At 39.8% G+C, this 19,802-nt stretch overlaps 3 protein-coding genes and 1 non-coding gene across 7 annotated transcripts in view; 1 reads left to right on the forward strand and 3 right to left on the reverse strand.

Moving 5' to 3' along the window:
- The window catches only part of LOC117946550 (terminal nucleotidyltransferase 4A-like), an 11,103-nt gene extending 9,961 nt beyond the window's left edge, over positions 1 to 1,142 (reverse strand). For both annotated transcript variants that reach the window (XM_034874778.1, XM_034874777.1), the window contains exon 1: positions 234 to 1,142. In XM_034874778.1, coding sequence (XP_034730669.1) covers positions 234 to 934 — 701 coding nt within the window. In that variant the 5' untranslated portion in view covers positions 935 to 1,142. The remainder of the gene's footprint in view (positions 1 to 233) is intronic.
- A 778-nt stretch (positions 1,143 to 1,920) lies between these two features.
- ice1 (KIAA0947-like (H. sapiens)) lies at positions 1,921 to 14,109 on the reverse strand. Of its 3 annotated transcripts, XM_034874601.1 has the most exons (23): positions 13,863 to 14,109; positions 13,615 to 13,673; positions 12,806 to 12,917; positions 12,515 to 12,591; positions 12,363 to 12,400; positions 12,152 to 12,234; positions 11,410 to 11,486; positions 11,244 to 11,281; positions 11,035 to 11,117; positions 10,565 to 10,641; positions 10,329 to 10,366; positions 10,139 to 10,221; positions 10,002 to 10,038; positions 9,700 to 9,756; positions 8,965 to 9,054; positions 8,435 to 8,802; positions 5,184 to 7,694; positions 4,394 to 4,562; positions 4,019 to 4,179; positions 3,512 to 3,702; positions 3,289 to 3,389; positions 3,078 to 3,176; positions 1,921 to 2,738 (listed from the first exon to the last, which is right to left on the reverse strand). In XM_034874601.1, exons 1-23 carry the CDS (start codon positions 13,941 to 13,943, stop codon positions 2,539 to 2,541), a joined length of 4,830 nt encoding a protein of 1,609 aa, XP_034730492.1. In that variant the 5' UTR covers positions 13,944 to 14,109; the 3' UTR covers positions 1,921 to 2,538. The 3 variants fall into 3 exon arrangements, with proteins under 3 accessions (XP_034730492.1, XP_034730494.1, XP_034730493.1); XM_034874603.1 differs by lacking the exons at positions 11,244 to 11,281; positions 11,410 to 11,486; positions 12,152 to 12,234; XM_034874602.1 differs by lacking the exons at positions 11,035 to 11,117; positions 11,244 to 11,281; positions 11,410 to 11,486.
- Positions 14,110 to 14,564: 455 nt separating this feature from the next.
- Positions 14,565 to 14,636, forward strand: trnae-cuc. The gene has a single exon. It is a non-coding gene; the product is annotated as a tRNA-Glu (tRNA).
- Positions 14,637 to 18,396: 3,760 nt separating this feature from the next.
- The window catches only part of LOC117946443 (A disintegrin and metalloproteinase with thrombospondin motifs 16), a 51,125-nt gene continuing 49,719 nt past the window's right edge, over positions 18,397 to 19,802 (reverse strand). Inside the window, exon 24 of the mRNA XM_034874604.1 lies at positions 18,397 to 19,769. Coding sequence (XP_034730495.1) covers positions 19,654 to 19,769 — 116 coding nt within the window. The 3' untranslated portion in view covers positions 18,397 to 19,653. The remainder of the gene's footprint in view (positions 19,770 to 19,802) is intronic.

Raw genomic sequence — 19,802 nt, forward strand, 5'->3', positions numbered from 1 at the left:
GGAAAATGAATTTCTGCCTCAAATACACCTGTGCTCACAGAAACTTGAGAGCAAACAATGTGACAGACATGCACGTTAAATCCATTCAGACGCATAAGGTCAAAAACATCCTTAGTTTTGTTTGAGGGACCACAACTGGTGTTTTTTTTTACTACTGTATGTGATTTGTTAAGAACTAGAAGGCTACATTAGATGTAATTGTACAAAGAGAAGATGCATTATAACTAACATACCCGTTAAAACCCGGGCTGTACCGCCTGGTTTTCCACAGACTACAAGAAGAGTCTACATGGTGTCCATTGCTGCCGTGGGACAGGAGCGCGTTGATGCCGTGGAAAGTGTTGGCTCTGTTCAGCTGCCTCCTGCGTCCGGATGAATGTGACCGATGGTGGTGGTGCTTGTTCACATGCTGATTTTTCGTGCCAGTGGGGGTGTGGCCGCTCGATTGTTGCATGCTGCGACAGTGTTGCTGAATAGTGTGAAAAGGCGGAGGGGGGTGTTGCCATTTGAGATTGTTCTCGTTCAACTCGTGCTCGCCGTAGTGTAAAAACCGGTTGGCATCTTCTGCGACGTTCAAATTATCGATTTGCAGAGAGGAGCCGGAGGGCGAGGAGCTCTCGGCCTCAGAGTCCAGAGAGGAAGAGGACGGTGACAACGAGCCCTTCCTTCGGACATTTCCCCTCTCCCCGCCGCCGTCTCGCTTCGGCATTTTTCCGAACACACACCCCGGCGGCAGCGCTAACGTTACGTTTTTGAAATACTCGCCGTTTGACTGCGTGGAGTTTCCATTTTGTGCTGCAAAGTTGCGTTGGTGGTGAAGGTGGTTGTCGATGCTGGAGTTCGTTCCAAATCCTTTAGAGGTTTCCCAAATGTGCATCGGGGAATTGTCAGGTCCCTTCTGCTCCGGCTGGATCCAAGCGGTCCGAGGATCCATTGGACTCGAGTAAGTCGAGAACCTCTTCACGGGAAAACGGCGAGAAATTAACACTTTGCACTTATGGAAAGAGATAAATCCTACCGCGTTGAATTACTGGTTAGCATCGAAATACTTCATGTCCAGAAACTGATTTGGTTTTACAAGCGGTTTGTCCAACTCCACTCCTCATAAAAAGCCAGCCAATATGGCGCACCCAGCAGCACGTATCAGCGTCTACGCATGTCCGAGGGATTTAAATCTTTGAACACACCCCTCGCGATTGAAAGAAGCGTCAAGTTAACCAAACACAGGCCGACAAAACCGGAAGCTCACCGTTTAAACGTTATCTCCTGAAAGGTCTAATCAAACACACCAAAGACAACTTTACAAATATGTACAATATGCTTACAGTACTCACACCATATTTATGTTTTAAATTAATTTTCACATGACGCACCTGTTTGCAATGTATTAATCATAGGTGTTAATTTGTCAATTTTTATGTTTGTTTCCTTAAACAGACAGTAAAGTTACAGAAAATAATAATGCAAAAAATAATGCAATAATGTAAGATGACCTTAAATACTTGTTTTATTCATATAGGTATTAAGAGAATACCTTAAATGTAAAGTTTTAAATGTGTTTCTGGCTTTTATTTTATAGGTTAGCCCCGGAAATTGTAGCTTTTAATGACATGCTACATATAACAGATCATACCGTGCAGCAAAAGAACATGATAGTTGTGGTAATTTTCCTCGATCATTAATCCCCGCCTTTATCCTACTTTATTTGAACGTTAATGCTGTGGTAAACGGCTTTGAGCTACAAGGTGTTAACAACGCTATTTTTATTCTTTCTTCAGAAATGTGGGTTTGTAAAATACGTATTCTCACATAGCTGTAACATACTGATCTGTTGAAATTCAAGAGTGCATTTTCATGGCGTTGTGATACTGGATATTGCAATAGGGCAAATGAGGAGACAATGCACCAAAACAGTCATGATTTGGTTCAGTATATTTTAATTTGAAAATAGAATAACCTCTGAAACTTTAAATTGTACAAAATATTTACTGTGGCAATCTTAATTTTCATTCATACAAACATCATTATCTCATATTTACAAAAACTTGAATGAAGGAGCATATACAACAGCGCCACAGTTAAACCAGAACACATGCACATATTCTACAATTAGAGCATTACCTGAGAACAGCAGAAAAAGGCAGCGAGTTATGCCAGAACATTTATTACAGGGTGTGGACAGTTTAAACTTTTAGGAAACCAAATTTGACATGTCTCCAACAATAAAAAATGCTTTCAAACCAGAGTACATATAAATGATGTGTTCATTTTAAAGTAGAAGTGCACATAATAAACAAAGTAAAATGACTGTCTGAAACGGTCTTTGACAGCACGTTTTAATTAAAGACTTCCTATAAACCGCCAGACACCCTGTATTAGAAAGAGCACAAAACCTAGTCATGTGCGCAAATGGTAAACAGCTCTGTCACGGGCCGCCAGTCAACAAGGTTAAAATTAACTTTGAGGGGCATAGTGGGATGTCCTTTCACTCCGTCTTTAAAATAGGTCCAGGCCGACCTGCTTGTTCAGGCGGATTTTCTACTGCATGTGCGTCTTTCTCAGGTCGACCTGTCTGCAGAGAGAAGCTAACTGATTAATGCAGCTAGTTATAGCAGGAGGCACACTCTGAGACGTCTCTCCTCTCCATCCTGCTAGGGCATCCAAGGCTTGCTTGGGGTTGCACGGAGACAGGTCGTAGATGCAGTAGATGGCTGCTAACTGGACCTCCCATGGCACACCTGGGAAAAGAAGGCATGATGGGATTAGCCTCTTAATGGAAATACATCTGCTGGATGGCCTTTTCTCTTTCCCGTCATGTCAGCATTATATGAACCTTTTAATTTATTCGGCGCAATTATAAGTAACAAATACAAATGCTCAAACTTCAAAATGCCAGGGTGGTATATGAATACTGGAATCTTCTTAAATACACACAGGTAAGTAGTTACGGAAAAAGACAAAGATCAGTCTATATCCGTGGGAAACTGATAGCACTCTTAACACACAATACAGGCTGTGGATCGGTTACAGGCAAACTGAATCAATCTGTATTTACCAAGATTTATCATATTCCATACCTTCAGTCTGTCCATGCCTACCCAACGTGTTGATGATTTCGGCGACAGTTAACACAGAGGAAACACACTTCTCTTCCATTCCCAGTTGACTGAGGCGTCCTATTTCAAACAAAATGACAATAACAATTTACAACAGTTGTCTGGTGATCCTTAAATTACACATCACTTCCGGTTGGGGTTAACACCCCAGTCAATTAACAAAACAACGGACCTATGAGTCGGAGTACCGTGGCGACGGTCACATCGGAGATGGGGCCTTGTTGATCTCTGGGCTGTGTCACCCAAGTGTTCATTAATGGCCACAACTCCTTGCTGTCAAAGCAAAATGAAGACATTAGCACAGGATTACACAAGATGTTTGCTTGAACAAATGTCATTTCTTTAACCAAATGTTACATGTTTACCATAGCTTCAAGTCCAAATAAGTAACATACCCCAAGACATTATTATAGGTCCACTGCCACTTCTTGTGAGCACAAAGGAGCTGCAGTGTTAAGACATTCTGCCAAGCCTCAGTCCCCAGGTCATGCCCATACCGACTGTGTTCAGTGAAAGACAGGCGTGACCCTGACCGAATATCAGACAGCGTTCTGGAGATCAGATCATCAATGTCACAGGGAGGACTCTGCAGCGATATAGGGAGATAGGGCTTTAGAAGGCTTGTACTACTTAATTTGAGAGGATACAAATGGAAAAGAAGAGATGATGTGATAAAGACAATGAACTGACTCTGAACTAAAGTCACACAGGTTAGAACTCAAACAGTGTAAAAAAGCTAAAATACCCTTTAAAAGGTATTTAAAATTCTAAATGAAATGGCAATGTTTTCACCAGTCACTTCCTTTAAAAGTCAAAAGGAGATACATCAGATATGCCGGATTTCAGTAAAACATTATATGCAGTATGACAAATATAGAACCCCATCTCTACAAATACGTCACCTTCTCCCAACCAAGGAATGCTGAAAGGCAGCTTAGGAGGTGTTCTTGTGCTTTCAGTTTGGTGACAGTATGTATTGCTTGGCACATAGAACTACCGTGTGAGAGAACATTGGGCCATGTTGTCACCACAAACAATATCAGCTTGGCAGATTCTGGGAAATCTGCAGGAGGGATGACACAAAAAAAGAAAGAAAAGTGTTAAGTGGCGCCTTAGGTGACAAGTACAATGACACAAATGTATGTGCAATAAAGACTTCTTTATTCAACCTCACAGTTGAGAGAAAAGACTTAGCCACAATTAGTTAAAACACTTTTGCGAGTGTATCAAGTGTGTGTGACGGCTTTAAGGAACACAGTATGACACAAATTGCTCACCTTGCGTGAGAAGGCTGTGGGCCAAGATGTGGGCCTTCTCCCAGTCTCTCTTCTGTCTACAGATCCCTGTGTGGACTCTACAGAGGGCTTGCATGTAGTTAATGCTGAGAACACTTTTCTCTGCTTTCAGCTTGTTCAGGATGGCCAAAATCATATCATCTGCCTTGAGCTGAAGAGAAAAGTGAGAAAACATGCACAGATCAATTTTCAAAGACTAAAGACTTCTGAAAACAACACATTTCATCTTATGGAGTGTTTTGACTCTATAGTTATTGTCAGGAAGCAACACAAGAGCCATTTGCATTTACACATTTTCACGTACTGTGATGGTAATAAGCTAATTCTGTAAACAGGAATAATTTTTTTTTGGCTACAACTGTTTTTGCAATAAAAGTTTCTTTTATTCAGTTATGCAGATAAGAATGATGCCATTGCAAATCAAACGCGGGCGCCCAGATAGTACAGCTGGTGGAGGGGGCAACCATATTTAGGAGGTTTACTCCTCAACGCAGCGGGCCTGGGTTCGACTCCGACCTGCGGCCCTTTGCTGCATATCATTCCCCTTTTCTCTCCAATTTCATGTCTTCATCTGTCCTGTCAAAAATAAAGGCCAAAAAATGCCCAAAGAATAATCTCAACAAAAAACAAAATTAAAAAAGGAAATCAAATGACCTCAGAGATCACCTGAAAAATGCTAGTTTCTCTTTTAAGATGTTAGTAAAGCAATGCAAAGTGACTAGAGGGTCAGAGTTAAGTCAGTGGATGAATGGCAATAAACCAGAATACTCACCGAGCTGCTGTGGCAAATCTCAGAGATGACCTCCTTCTCCTCGTCTCTTAAGACAGGCTGTTTGGGCAGGTTACCAACATACAGGTGGCTCTGGATCACAGGCAATAGATCAAAACACTGATGTTCAATCTTCTTTAAATAGGTAGTAATAACATTTTGCTCTGCAGGTTCTCCACCTTCCGTGGGTGGAGAGACTGTCTCATTTTTGAGCCGTTGGAGCCTTGGAGTCTGAGGTGAGGTGGTCTCCTCTCCACTGTTTGAGGAAGAGGAAGGCAGCTGCTTGCGACTGACAGAAGAGCAGTTATCTAGCCGGAGACATTTGCTGCTGTTAGGTTGAGACATAGCAATGCCCTGTCTTTTTTCTCCTCTCATCTCTGTCTTGGTGAAGGCTGTTGAAGCGGAGTTGATAGTTTTAAAGGAAGACATCTGACTTTCGGCTGTTGTCGGTAATGTTCCACTCTCCAGTGAACAAACGCTGAGGCCGACGTTCCCTCTTAGAATGCTTAGAGTCCGGGCGTGGGCAGAGAGCTCTGGGTACATGGTGTCGAGAATCCTCATGGAGTTTTCCTGACACACAGGGGTGGAGGAAGACGACGGGGAAGAATGCACTGCTGTCACGGGCAGGCGACCTGGGACCGGCACAGCATGTTTCGGAGTGGCTGAGCCAAACTGAAGAGGCGATGAGGGGACTCCGTTTAGAGATGAGGAACTTGGCTGCTGGCTGTTGGGTGTCAAGTGGGCCTGGACATGAGTGGTAGGTGAAGCCAATCTATCCATGGGTGAGAGAAATGAAAGTTTCCCAATAGCCTGCCTTGGATTGATCGATTTGCCCGCCTTTGGAGGTGTGCTCAGGGGGGTTAAGGCACGAGGAAGTGGGGGGCCCATTTCAGAGCGAACTTGGCCTATGCATTCTGGTGATTGCGCTGTAGAATCCTCCACTGCGCTAGAATTTCCCTCTCTGATCAAATGTGGGCTTTGTTTTTCAAGCACATTTGTACGCAACGTCAAACATTTATTTTGTTTATTTGTGGCAGCAGCACTCTTCAATGAGGTAGTAGACCTACCAGAGCGTAAATTATATTTGGCCACTTTATGGTAACTTGCGTCTATGCTGTCCTGAAGCAAGTCTCTGACAATAACATTTTCAATAACACCTTCCCCCTCTAAACTGGGCACAGACGGTTGACTTTCTTTGTATGTTGAACTGTGTTCACTGTTAACACCGACATTCAGTCTTTCTGGGTTTGCATGGGTTTCGAGAGCCTGCAATTTTAAAGTGGGTAACAGACATGTAGGACTCAACTGCCTGCACACAGAATGTAGATTTTCTTTCACAAATTGACAGTTAACAGTCTCTCGGGAGTCAAAAAGGGAAGGTCCATGTTCTGATGGTATTTCACTCTCTGAAGTCTCCATGTCAACATCCCTTTTTGAAAGAGTTTCAACATTTGCGTGACCAGATTCATGGTGACCATGGGACTTGTCATCTTCCTTCGTCAACAGCGGAGACTTGAGAGGACACGGAGGTCTATTGGCATCATTTGACTCGGAGGGAGAAGCTGCTACATCATCTGCTCCAGCTCCTTGTGCTTCATTCCCATCTTCCTCCCCAGTAGCTTTTATGGCTGCATCACTTTCAAGCCTCTCTTCAACAGTTTTACTGGAGACACTACCGATGTCATCACTGCTGATTGACAGACCGGGGGTATAGTCCGGCACATTTGTGTCCTTACCAAGACAGCCTTTATTCTCCTGGGGTTTAAAGACTGTGGCATCTTGATTGCCCATTTCTGAGCCATTTTCTGTATTTGTAACCTCAGAGTCTCTCACAGAGTCAATGAATGTTGAGGAAGAAACTGAACAAGTAGCTAACTGTACATCTCCTGTTTCTTCAGATGGTGCGGTTGTATCACTCCTTCTGGGTGACTCTGCACCATCAGGAGCGACTGTTTCAGCACCAGCAACATCACTCAGGATTGTTTCTACTTCCATATTTGAAATAGTCTCTGACTGATCCTCGTTTCCTAAAGCATTTTCCCTTTCAAAGATGCTACCATCGACAATGCTACTGGGACTTGCACAGCAGGATCCCTTTTGACTTTCAGTAGTTACCGAGACAACCTCAACCAGCATTGTTATGTCTGATGTGGAAGAAGAAGAAGATGCGGCTACTGGCTCTGGCTCTTGCTCAGTCTGCATGTCGTTTTGAAGATGAATTTCCTCAGCATCTGTATTCCTTTTGCCCTTCATTTCAGTCACGCCACTCAACTCAATTTGTCCCAAGTCTGTGGAGTCATTTTCATTAGAAATGTGTTCCCCTTCCTGTGTTGTGACCCCCGGCAAGTCTGCCTTCACCTCTGTTGGTAGTGCAGAAGTCTTTGGACAGTGGCTTGTTTCTTCTGATGTTGTGATGGGTAAGGACGCCTCTGGTTGAGAAGGAGACGAGCCAGAGATTTTGGGATGGTTTTCCTTTTCCCCATCTGTTGCCTCCATCGATTCCATCTCTGTGTCCTGACAGAAAGAAGAAAACACTGATGTAGTTTGCAATAAGGGACAACCACCACGGTACTTTAAGAAGGACAAGGGTAATCAGAAGGCAAGAAATTGATTCACTTCAAACATGTTTAAGTGCAAGTTTCGTACGCATTTTAACCAATACTTTTCGGCAAATTTCCAAGACTATGTATTCCTGAAAATTTCGGTTGACAATATACAATACAAATAAAAATCTTTGTTAACATTTACCCTCAGAGGTTTAAAAATGAAATGAATGACAATGTATGTGCTTCATAGTGGACTTTGTAATATCACCCCACGAATAGAAAGTTAAAATTAAAACAATGTAAAATACATTTTTTATTACTCTTTTTTTTATCACATTATGCTTTGTTAAAAGAATTCCATGACTTTTCCAAAACATTCTGGGTCTTTTTTATTTTTCCAAAACCTTTAGAGGCCTGGAATTTGCATTTTTCAAATTTCATAACTTTTCCAGGTTTTTCAAAATGTATAAACCCTATAAATGGTTTTGAAAATGTTTGAAGAAATTAACTAACATCATCTTGAACTAGTGTACGACAAAAACATCCCCTTTGGAACGTGGTTTTACATTCTATCTTCTTTGACTTGTGATTATAATAACAACTCTCTCATTTAAAGAGATTTCAACATCACAAATAAATACAGGGGAAACGGCATTTTAGTCGGTAATTTAAAAGAGCATTTGCATTAAAACCTTTATGAATTCTTACCAAATCTGGTAGTGGTGAAATGCAGGCAAGCATTGGTTTGAACAATGCCATTATCTGCTCAACAGACATTCCGGAGCTGCCCAGGTCAGTAGATGACTCCTCCGTTTTGTGTTCCTTGGACAATCGCCTTCGTTTTTTGGGAGTGTCGGTTTGTTTCTTGGCGCTACTTGTTGACTGCAGAGATGCTTGCTGCTTGATGGCGTTCTCCCAATGAGGAGAGGCTTTTAACTGTGTGAACGTGTCTCCTGTTTGCATGGGGTAACTGTGGGATTCTCTGCTCTTCTGAGGAGCAAACTGGGACGGGTTGCTCAGATGAGAGCGCAGTCCGTTATGTGGGGAGGATTGTAGAACTGGCTTTGACCTGGACTCTGAAATTACAAGAATAAAAGAAAGGATTGCAATAAATGCATGAATGGTGAAAGAAATACAAACAAAAACTGAAGAACAAAAAGTATTGAAAAGTGAGGACACCTGCTACGTCGTGTCAATAATAACAGACAGATATACAAGAGATTATAACGCTGCCCTACCAGGTAAGTGCAACAAGTCTGTTGAGGATTGCTGCGGTTGATTAGGTTCCACACATGCCCACAAGCTCTGCAGAAGCATCTGGAACTTTTCTGGAAAAAGACACACAAACAATCACACGCTGCAAAAGTAAAAATTACAACAACCTGCTTTCAGTGTTAAAGTTGAAGTAGGTAAGACTTATAAAACTAACTTTCTGTCATATTTGCTGGAACTGACCCTATGTTTGAGTAGAAATAAATGAAGCACGTAATAAAAAAACAAAAACAAAAAAACGTTGCTCCTCTAGCACCACCTACAGCCTGTTCCCGGGGTGGCAGTAGCTCAGCCCATAGCGAGCTGGGTTGGGAACCGGAGGGTTGCTGGTACGGAGTACGGACCAAATTAAAGAGTGTGGATGGGTAGCTGGAGAGAGGCCAGTTCACCTCCTGGGCACTGCTCAGGGCGCTGGTCCAGCTGGCAGCCCACTCACTCTGACATCTCTCCATTTGTGCATGAATAGGTCCTGAGTGTGAGTGTGTGTGTGTGTGTGTGTGTGTGTGTGTGTAAATATACAATTTTCCCACTGCGGATCAATGAACAGTCTAAATAAATCAGGAGACTGTTTTGGGCTTTAGCAGAAAGGGGGAGGGACTGAGAAGTCCTGGATCTTCCCAATCCTACCTACAACACCTTTAATGCACGTGATTAGATCCTTAAGTGAATGTGATAAATAAGTAGCGGGGCTAGCTGCATACCTTTGTCAACTTTAGGCTCCTCGGGTACACTTGCTTGAGTTGAAGTGCTCCTATAATCTGTTGAGAAGAAAAATCAGAAATTGCTTACATTTGAACTTAAATGTGATTTTTGAGGCCAGAAAATGCTACTGCTCTTTTATAGATCAGATTAGCTTCCTCGACATTATGGCATTTGAAACCTAATTCAAAAGGTTGGGTGATTTGGAAGAGTTACAGCTATTACACAACAGCTAAGAAACAATATCCTACCACATCAAAATAAGGATTCATTGTATTTATAATTGAAGCGGTTACTTATTTACCTTTACTCATTTCTCTTTCTAGTTTCATCAGTCTCACCTGCAAATGAATTGAAATTATACACAAACAAAATGCCAGTTTAGTATTACTGAAAGTTACTGCCACCCATCTTCTGTTTATAAAAAGGACATTACTGCACCTGGAGGTCATCGATATTTCTCTCTAGCAGGATCTTTTCTTTGCTCAGTCGGGATATTTGATGATTCTGGGTGCAAACAGATTCTGAAAAAGGACAGAAATATGTATACCACCAAACAAGCATTGTCATATAAACACAGATTCAAGACATCCTTGTGAACATTTTATAATTCTTTATTTTAAATACCAACCTTCAAGCAGTCTAACTTTATTTTCAAGGTTGTCCTTTCTGTTGATGAGAAAAAAAAAACATTTTCTCAAAAACAAAAGAATGTAAAGAATGACCCATAAATGATCATACTGTAACATCAAATATATCAAAGTATCATAACAAATAACACGGAAAGACACCTGGAGAGAAAAAAACATGACAATTCTTAAAGTCCAATTTAAAAATACACATATGCAAGGTGGAGGAAGTTCTTACATGCTTGTTGTCATGGCGTTCTCCTCTATCAACTTTTCAACTTGATCTGCTTCTGCCTGAGATTTCTTCAAAGATGTCTGAAGGGTTGAAAATACAAATTTTCAATTATTATGAAGTTTCCTGAGCTACATTTAGACTAAACCTCTTGAGCGTGATTGCTCTCATTCATTGACAATTATGTGGTGCTGCAAATTAGATTAGATTAGATTCAACTTTATTGTCATTACACAGGTACAAGGCAACAAAACGAGTTTGGGTCTAACCAGAAGTGCAATAGCAGTAAGTGCAGGATGGATATGTACTGAATAAATATAGAAATGAAAACTATTATTAACAGAATTTTACAGATGGGTTTTTCCTTTGAATATGAAATATAGATAACAAGTAGTGTGAGCAAGATTTACAGCTGGATATGTACTGAATATTCAAATTCAAATGAAAATGTATTTGGAGAGCACTTTTTTGCTTACCTGAGTTTCCAACAAATCATGTTCTACTACGGCCTTTTCCCTCTTCAGCTGAGCATTTTCTAGTGACTGTGTTTCTGTCAGTTCTGAGAGGTTGAAAGATCATTTAGCAAAAATATATCAGGGAGGATTTTCACACATTTTTAACAAATAATTATTAACAAGTTTTGTAACTTCACTGGTAAAGGTTACAGCAGGTGAATGCTAAGTACCTTTCACATCCTTTAGCTGCTCTTCAAGCTTCTTATTCCTGAGGGGTGTAAAAATAATAGTTAACATTTTACCCCAACATGCGATAATCTGTCGTTTAGTCTGTCATTGTCTTGCTGTTTTGTTGCATCACTTTAAGAAAAACACATTTGAAAAGCAAGTTCTTACATGTTTGTTGTCTTGGTGTTCTCCTCTATCAACTTCTCAACATGATCTGCTTGTGCCTGAGATGTCTTCAACAATGTCTGAAGAGGTAAGAATTAATAGATTATTTCCCAAGATGATAAAGTTTCCTGAGCTACATTTAGGCTATATATACAGTGTTGCTCATGTTATAACAAAAAAAAACTTTTTAAAATTGATCTTAATGCCTTCATCAAAAAAATGAGGAAAAATCCAACCTTTAAGGACACCAATTTTATTTGTGAATAAATAATGTATCGTAAAGAAATAAATGTTCTTCCTTAAAATACCGAGTATACACACCCCTATGGTAAATTCCCATAGAAGCAGGCAGATTTTTATTTTTAAAGGCCAGTTACTTCATGGATCAGGACACTGCATCCTGATAAAGTTCCCTGGGCCTTTGGAATTAAAATAGCCCCCCCACATCATCACATAGAGATTAGCATGGGGTACTTTCCATAAAATCATCTCAATGAAATATCAAACCAGCTATTAGGCTAACTGAAATAAAACCATGGCAATCTCTCATTTTTTAATTAAGGCATTAAGATCAATTTCTAAAAGATGATTTTTTACTTCCCTTTTTTTTCACCTTAAGCTTACATATACAATATTGTATGTTTATGTATGTATGTATATATATAGAGCTCCATTCATTGTCAGTTATGAGATTACAGCAAATTCAAATGACTGAAATGTATTTGGAAAGCACTTTTTTGCTTACCTGAGTTTCAAGCAAATCATTTTCTACCACGGCCTTTTCCCTCTTCAGCTGAGCATTTTCTAGTGACTGTGTTTCTGTCAGTTCTGAGAGGATGAAAGATATTTTTGGAGAAAAAAAAAAAATTAAATCAGGGCTGCATTTTAACACATACTATTATTTACGGTATGTAACTCTTCACTTGTAAAAGTTACACAATGTCAATTCTAAGTACCTTTCACATCCTTTAGCTGGTCTTCAAGCTTCTTATTCCTGAGGGGTGTAAAAAAAAAATACTAATAGGTAACATTCTACTACAACAAGGATAATACCATTATAATATAATTATATGCACATTATGTCCTAATTATGAAAATTTTCTCTTACTCTGCCATTGTCTTGCTATTCTGGTGCTTCAATTTTTCCAACTCTACAGACATCTGTTCATAAGTCTTGAGGGCATCCTATAAGAAGAAGAATTCACAGTGTGAATATCAGCATTATGGCAGAAAAACAAACAAAAGAAGAAGAAAAAAAACATTAACGTTTAGGAAAAAGTTATGGAAATGTATTCAGAGCTGGGCAGATTTTGTGTTGTAGCACTAGAGACAGATGCATGATAACTATCAGGAGGAATATGCTTTAAATTAGATTCTAAAGAGAAAGAACATACTGTACCTTCTTTTCCTCCAGTTCTGCCAGCACAGATTCATAATCTGCTGTTTTTTTCTCCAGAGCAACCAATTTGATCTGCAGCTCTTCTAGCTGTTGTTGAAGCCTGATTGTGTCACTGTAATGCATGTTAAGAACAGGAATGTGTTAGAGCCAGTTGCATGCAACATGAAAAAATATATATCTGTCTGTGTATTTATTCTTTAAAAATAAGCTACATGGGAAGATAATAATTGAGGCTCTTTAACTTTATCAGCTCTAGTACTAGTATTATTATTTAATTGACGCATTATGAAAATAAATGTTGAGGGTAGAAAAAACGTTAATATCTGCATATATCATATACATATACTTGCATTTGGACGTTTTACGTCAAGAAAAGAAGCAAAAGCAAACAGACATCTACCGTTAGTTGACTTACTGTAGTTACAGTTATTAAGGAAATTCAAAATCACGTAGTTAAAAGTTAAAAGTTATCTAGTTATGTCAATTTTAGTGGAAAGACAAATTCCTGCAGACAGCACACAAAGTCACGTTAACGTTAGGGAACAAATCCATAATTACAGTCAGTGGCTAAACACAGATTATTAGCTACATTTATCTAGTTTACACCGGATACCTGCCCGGGCTCCGTCGAAACCTCAGTACAAAATGTGTATGTTTTGCTAAATATTGAGAGGTGTTAGATATTTCAAAAGACGAAGGAGCTACTTCAAGTGCCCAACTTAATGTCACGGTTACCTAGCTAGCTGTCTAAATTACATTTATTTATGATTTTATATGATTATGATTGTATAAAAATACATTCTACTCACTCAGAAAGTGGTATCTTCTGTTTCAGTGCCAGAAATGACGACACATATTCAGTCAGGCTCTGTAATAAGAGACAGGACGAATCAAAACAAAAACAAACAAGCTGAAATACATAACTACCGACAACGTTCTGAGCTGATAGGATATAAAACAGATGAATCACGTCAGAATCGTTAATGAATGATGACGTTCAGTCAACAAAGACGAAACAAAACTTTTAAATGGATTTTTCTGTCATATTTGATCTGACCTGGTGTAAAATAGAGCAGTTCCGACAGTTTCCAACCGCGGCAATTGCTGCCGTTTTGGACTGACTGTCCCCTGGCATCATGGTAAGACAGATTCAACTGAAACCCTCACAGACGTTATTATAAATTATATAAATTCACGACTATGTGAATATGAGACAAATTTCAGACAGGTTCAAAATAAACTTCACATTTTCGCGTCTCCCACGTTGACCAAGGACCCAAGTTAGGACCCACAAAGGGAGCTTCGTGAAATGCCGGTAAACCTTAAATTAAATATTTATTTCTACGTTATAACCACTTTCACATTTTAGTATGTATTCAATTGATTGCGACTAAGATAAGCATTCAGTTGTATATTTTTTCTCGGCTGAAATATGATGCTTACGGACATTCTGATTTAGCGTCAGGCAGTTCGTTATGGCAAAGGGCATGGGCGTTTACAACAGCGTGAACCAGCCAGTAGGGGCAGTGTAACCGTCTAGTTAAGACTGACTGTAACAACATAACAGTACTACTGCTGTATGCTCATTGTATTACAGTTTGATAGTCTACACTGCAAAGAATAGGCATATCTATAAAATACATACGCATAGTACAGTGAGTTAAAGAAGGATCCACTGAGTATCGAATCAATGTCATGTAGTTGCATTTCCAATTTATTTTAACTATATAGTTATAGAAATTTCCCCAGTTTGTATGTGTCCCTGGTGGTCTAGTGGTTAGGATTCGGCGCTCTCACCGCCGCGGCCCGGGTTCGATTCCCGGTCAGGGAACTAAGTTTTTTTAATTTGACATTCTTTTTTTCAATTCGCTATCCACCAACACTTCTAAGCACAATATCGTTTCCAAATGTAAAACAATTGCTTGCTTTGCTGGATAGGCTATCCCAACAATTTACTTATCATACACCCCTAAAAGACACAGTGATGTATGACCAGCATTTCTGGTGGATTTTTAGCATGTGTGTACCATAAACTGTTTAGGTGTTTACATGTGTTTTGCTTCAATGTGTGCATTGGCCTACTTTTCTATACAGTCAGCAGAGGGTACTGTCATACAGATAACAGTGTTCCCAATATATCATATATTTTCTCTCTCTCTTTCTCTCTCTCTTGCACACACACACACACACACACACACACACACACAAACACACACACGCAGGCACGCACACACGCACACATGCACGCACACACGCACGCACACACGCACACACACACGCACGCACACAAACACGCACACACACACACACACACACACACACACACGTGCACAATAAAAGAGTATCAACAAAAAAATTGGGATTGTTGTTGGTGGATCCTAATGGAAAGATAATAACCCTTTAACTTCAGATGAACCTTCTGAGTGTAGCCTCCAGGCTAAAGAACCAAATCTCTCCAAACAGATGCAGTCAGAGATAGCATAGTTTCTTTAAAGTGGGAAGGGGAGTGCTGGCCATGCTTTCTCTCTTCTTGTCTTTCTCTGACAGAAACTCTCCTCTGTTGCCTGACATGGGTTAGGTAACACTTTGGATGTTGCCAGATTGGTCTCTATCACCTTTTCTATCTACAGAAAGCCTTTGACTGAGAACTATCTCTGTATAAACAAAATGCTTTCTCCTCTTAATCCCTTTCTTCTTGTGTGGTTGTTTTTCTCCTTCTTCCTTTTTTCTTTGTTAAACTGCAATGGCAAATTGAAAAGAGCGAGGTTGAAATACATTTGTTGTCTAATGGAAAGTCCCTAAAGCAGTTGATTCCAAAAAAGAATATTAATCTTGGAAGAGTACAAATAAATACAAAACTACAAAATAAAAAATACTAAAATACTAAAACTGGTCACCAATCACTTTGACAGAAAAATACATCTCCAGCACATTCACACCTCAATCAGTTTAGACTTTCTACTGCACCTTACTTAACAGTAGGAGGAACCCAAACAGACAGGGAGAGACAATGCAAACTCCAAACATACTGTGTATCATTCAAAAAAACATTTATTATTATTTTTTGGGGCATTTTTAAGCTTTTATTTAAGAGGACAGCTGAAGACGTAAAGGAGAGGGGGAATGACATGCAGCATAGGGCAACAGGTCAGAGTTGAACCCTGGCCCGTTGCATTGAGGACCAAATCTCTACGCATGGGCTCCCATTCTACCAATTGAGCCATCTGGGTACACATAACAATAGATTACATAGGCTTTCAAGTGTACATTTTCAATACAGTACCATACTTTTTTTTTTTTTATGGATAAGTGTTTTCATGCCCCACAGAATTTAAAATGTAATGTTGACCCATTTGTGAAGCCCACTGATGCTTTTCAGGGAACAGTTCATGATTTAAACATTTTAAACATGGAAAAGATTTTTGACATGGTGTCTCTTCTCTTCTCTTCTCTTCTCTTCTCTTCTCTTCTCTTCTCTTCTCTTCTCTTCTCTTCTCTTCTCTTCTCTTCTCTTCTCTTCTCTTCTCTTCTCCATATGATTGAGTTTTAACTTGACAGGGGTGCAAAATGGCTGATGTCAGTGCATTCCAAATACTGGGGGGTCGGGTTGAGTAATCTGACTCTGTGTGTGTTTGTTTGTGTGTGTGGTGTCAGCAAACTGGCATTAATTAATAAAACTGTTCTGCATCTCTAAACGTCTTACAGACATTTGCTTGTGGAAAAAAACCACTGCAAACTTGGCCTACATGTATTTAGTTATACAGTGTCTACACACACAAACAGAGTAACACAGTGCCCACAGCTGACTGGCTATAAATCAACTAGAGAGGTGGTTGACATGGAGGAAAAACCCTTTTTCTTTCTATACCCACCTCTCCCCTTGGCTCACTCTCTCTCTTTCTCACAGCATTTTTCTATGACAGCACCGAATACATAGATGCACTCCCTCTTTCCTTTACTTTGCACTCTTTTTCTCTTTTTCTCTTATCACACTCGTCCTCTCTCCTCCCTCCCTCTCATCCAAAGGCTTTAAGGCTCTGGTCTGAGGATTATAACAATGGTGATTTTATTTTGGGCATCTGTGTCTACTTGACTTGTTGAGAAATGAGTAAAGAGTAAAGCCCAGACACAAGATGTCATAGGTGTTGACATGGCTGATACTGGTATTAGCATTACTGTTAGCCCGGGTGCTGACTTAAAGTATGTGCTGCACTCCATTGCAGACCAAGGAAGATACCTCAGATTTAGGTTACAGGGTCATTTGTCAATGTTATGATGTGACATAAAATGCTCAGCTGTGTTGTGCATCAACTACACAGTAAAATTGTTTCAAAAGAATTGCTGAACATGGCTCGGCCCAGGAAACTTAACTTGATACAAAATAGAATTGCAGAAAGCAGGTCAAGTTTGTTTGTATACCTCAATATCACATAGAACTTTGACTGGGAATCTCAGGAGAAAGAGAAAACAGTGTAAGGAGGAGAAGGTTACACACAATTACAGATGCTGCAGTTCTCATTAGCTGGATGGAGTGATGTTTTGGTTTTACAGCCAGCCATGCTAAGGTTTTGATTTACCGCTCTCATCAAACTCAATTTAAGCAACACCAGTTGTCCTCTTTGACATAGTTTGGACAAACACAAACTCACATTTATCTGGTGGCCATAAACAGAGCTTCAGAAAAATACTTACAGTATGCTGGACCTGACTGCTACATGTGTACATAGGCATCTGTTTGTGTGGCCCCAAGTTGCCGAAAATGTATTAATGCAGGTTTAACAATTCTGACTAATCCTTAACTAAACCTAGCTTAGCATTACCTTACATGGCAGTTGATCAATATAACAAACATATCAGACAAATATCTATCTTGTCAGGCTCATGTAATGCGTTTGTGTCAGCAGCAAACTAAACCAATCAGCAGCCTCTGCGTGGTTTTTGTGGGTGACAGTATGGTTATATGATATGATAGATAGCTGATTCATCCAATCACGTGCCTGCCCTTTTCCAAAGAGTTTCCAGTGATGGCTTCTCAGATGGTTAAAAAACCATCTGGCGTGTCAGGTTAAAGCACAACTCTCATCAGAATCCAACCTAGGATCTTTTTGGGAATGTACCCGAGTCAAAGATTTGTTCAAAAGCCTAATTAGGATGGAAGCGGCACTTTTAAGATTTAGAGCGCCTATTTTTGACTGGCAAAATGGCAACGCCCAGAAATATCATTACTTGAGCTTCGGCGTGGGAAAGTAACCGGACAACACAAACTTCTGAACATAGCCATACTGAGAAAGATAGAGAGAGTTGTGTGGAGCTGAGAGTTTAAATTAGCTTTCTAGTCATTTGGCAATGGCTTGAATTTACCGGACATTCATTAATATCAAAAGGTTACGCACTAAAGCTTTAAGCCCAAAATGTATGATTGAAGGAATCAAGTTCTCTTGGAGAGCTTTTTTTCCCCTTTGGAAGAATACATGATGTAGATGTTTAAGTTTCACACCACGCCAGTAAGATCAAATTCCCTCCTACTGAGCACTTAACAGAATGAAATTGGAACTTCTGCCCCAGCTGAGATGCTGACATGACACACTTTTGTTTATTGTTTCATTTACATTGTAAAAATCACATTGAAAAGCCATCACTTGTCTATCAGTGCTTTGAACCATAACCAATAGGTAATACATTCTTTTTGTTCCATATTAATGCATGCAATACATGACTTGTGTAAAAATGTAGGACAGTGTGATGAAAAAAACAAACAGAGCAGTGACACCTCCGACAGCACGTAATACCTTGACCGCTGTTGTAAATGATCAGTAATGTTAACTTGCTGAATTGGACTATTGACATTTTACATTTTTGACATTGACTTTTTTTTCTCTCCAAAATAATATAAATGTTTTGAATGAAAATATGTGCAGTTTGTCAGCATAAAATCCTATGAAAAATAATACAAAAAAATATAATTGGCTTAGGGCAGAGTAATAAAATGGCACATTTATACTGCTTAATAATACAGTCTTCCAGCAACGCTGTATTGTAAAGCCAATAAATAAGACAAACAATACTGTACATGGGTCACACAATTCTTTTGTTCTTTCCCGAAACTTGAGGACTTCACATAGATTTGGTGACAGAAGACATTGTTGTAGCACCGTTGAGTATGAAAGTCACTTCACACAGCTTTGACCCATCTTATCTTATGTATGATGCATTTCATTTGGTTCTCTTCTTCGTTTTTTACATGACAACACAAAGCCTCCTGCTATTGTCAAACTATTGAGAAAGCCCACTTTGATTATTCCCAGTCTGTTTTGTATCAAGCCGTATAGAGTAACAATATGTTTTCTTACTTGCCTCTTTGATTTATCCCTTTTCCTTATCAAATCTCAGCTTTCTAATTGCTCAAGAATTGCAGTGCAGGCCAGGCCTTATCACATGTTGTTGCGTTGGCCTGCCATCACTGGCCTTTGGTTGCCTGGGAGATGTTGGGTGTCCTGGGTAAAGTCTGTTCAATCACATACTGTACATAAACAAAGCTGGGATTTTTTTTTAAAGATATGTCAGTCCTATTCGCTTTAATCAAGATTCCCATTTTGCTAGTTCCTCCTCATAATTTTCTCCTTTTACATTGTCCTGATCACATTCCTGTGTAGTGAATCAAGTTCTTGTATCCAGATGTCCGGCATCACAGGGAAAAAGAAAGGGCACCGCAACTCTCTTACACTTCCAATGAAGTGTCATTTGTTTTTCAGTGCTCGCCACACGCTTAAAGCATGGGCGTCAAATTTAGTCTTTTGTCCATCTAACTACCTATTTGTCTGTGTCACAGACTGTGTCCCTCCATGTGATTATAGGTTTGAATTTGAACAGGATTGGCAGCACTGCTTGCCGTAGAACTTGTGGTTGCAGACTCCATGCTGGGGCACCAGGTAACACCAGTTGAAGTAATCCCGACACACAAGGTCTGTAGAAAAAAAAGGAAAGTCAATCTTTATCT

This window comes from Etheostoma cragini, chromosome 6, assembly GCF_013103735.1.
Source record: "Etheostoma cragini isolate CJK2018 chromosome 6, CSU_Ecrag_1.0, whole genome shotgun sequence".
Lineage (NCBI taxonomy): Eukaryota > Metazoa > Chordata > Actinopteri > Perciformes > Percidae > Etheostoma > Etheostoma cragini.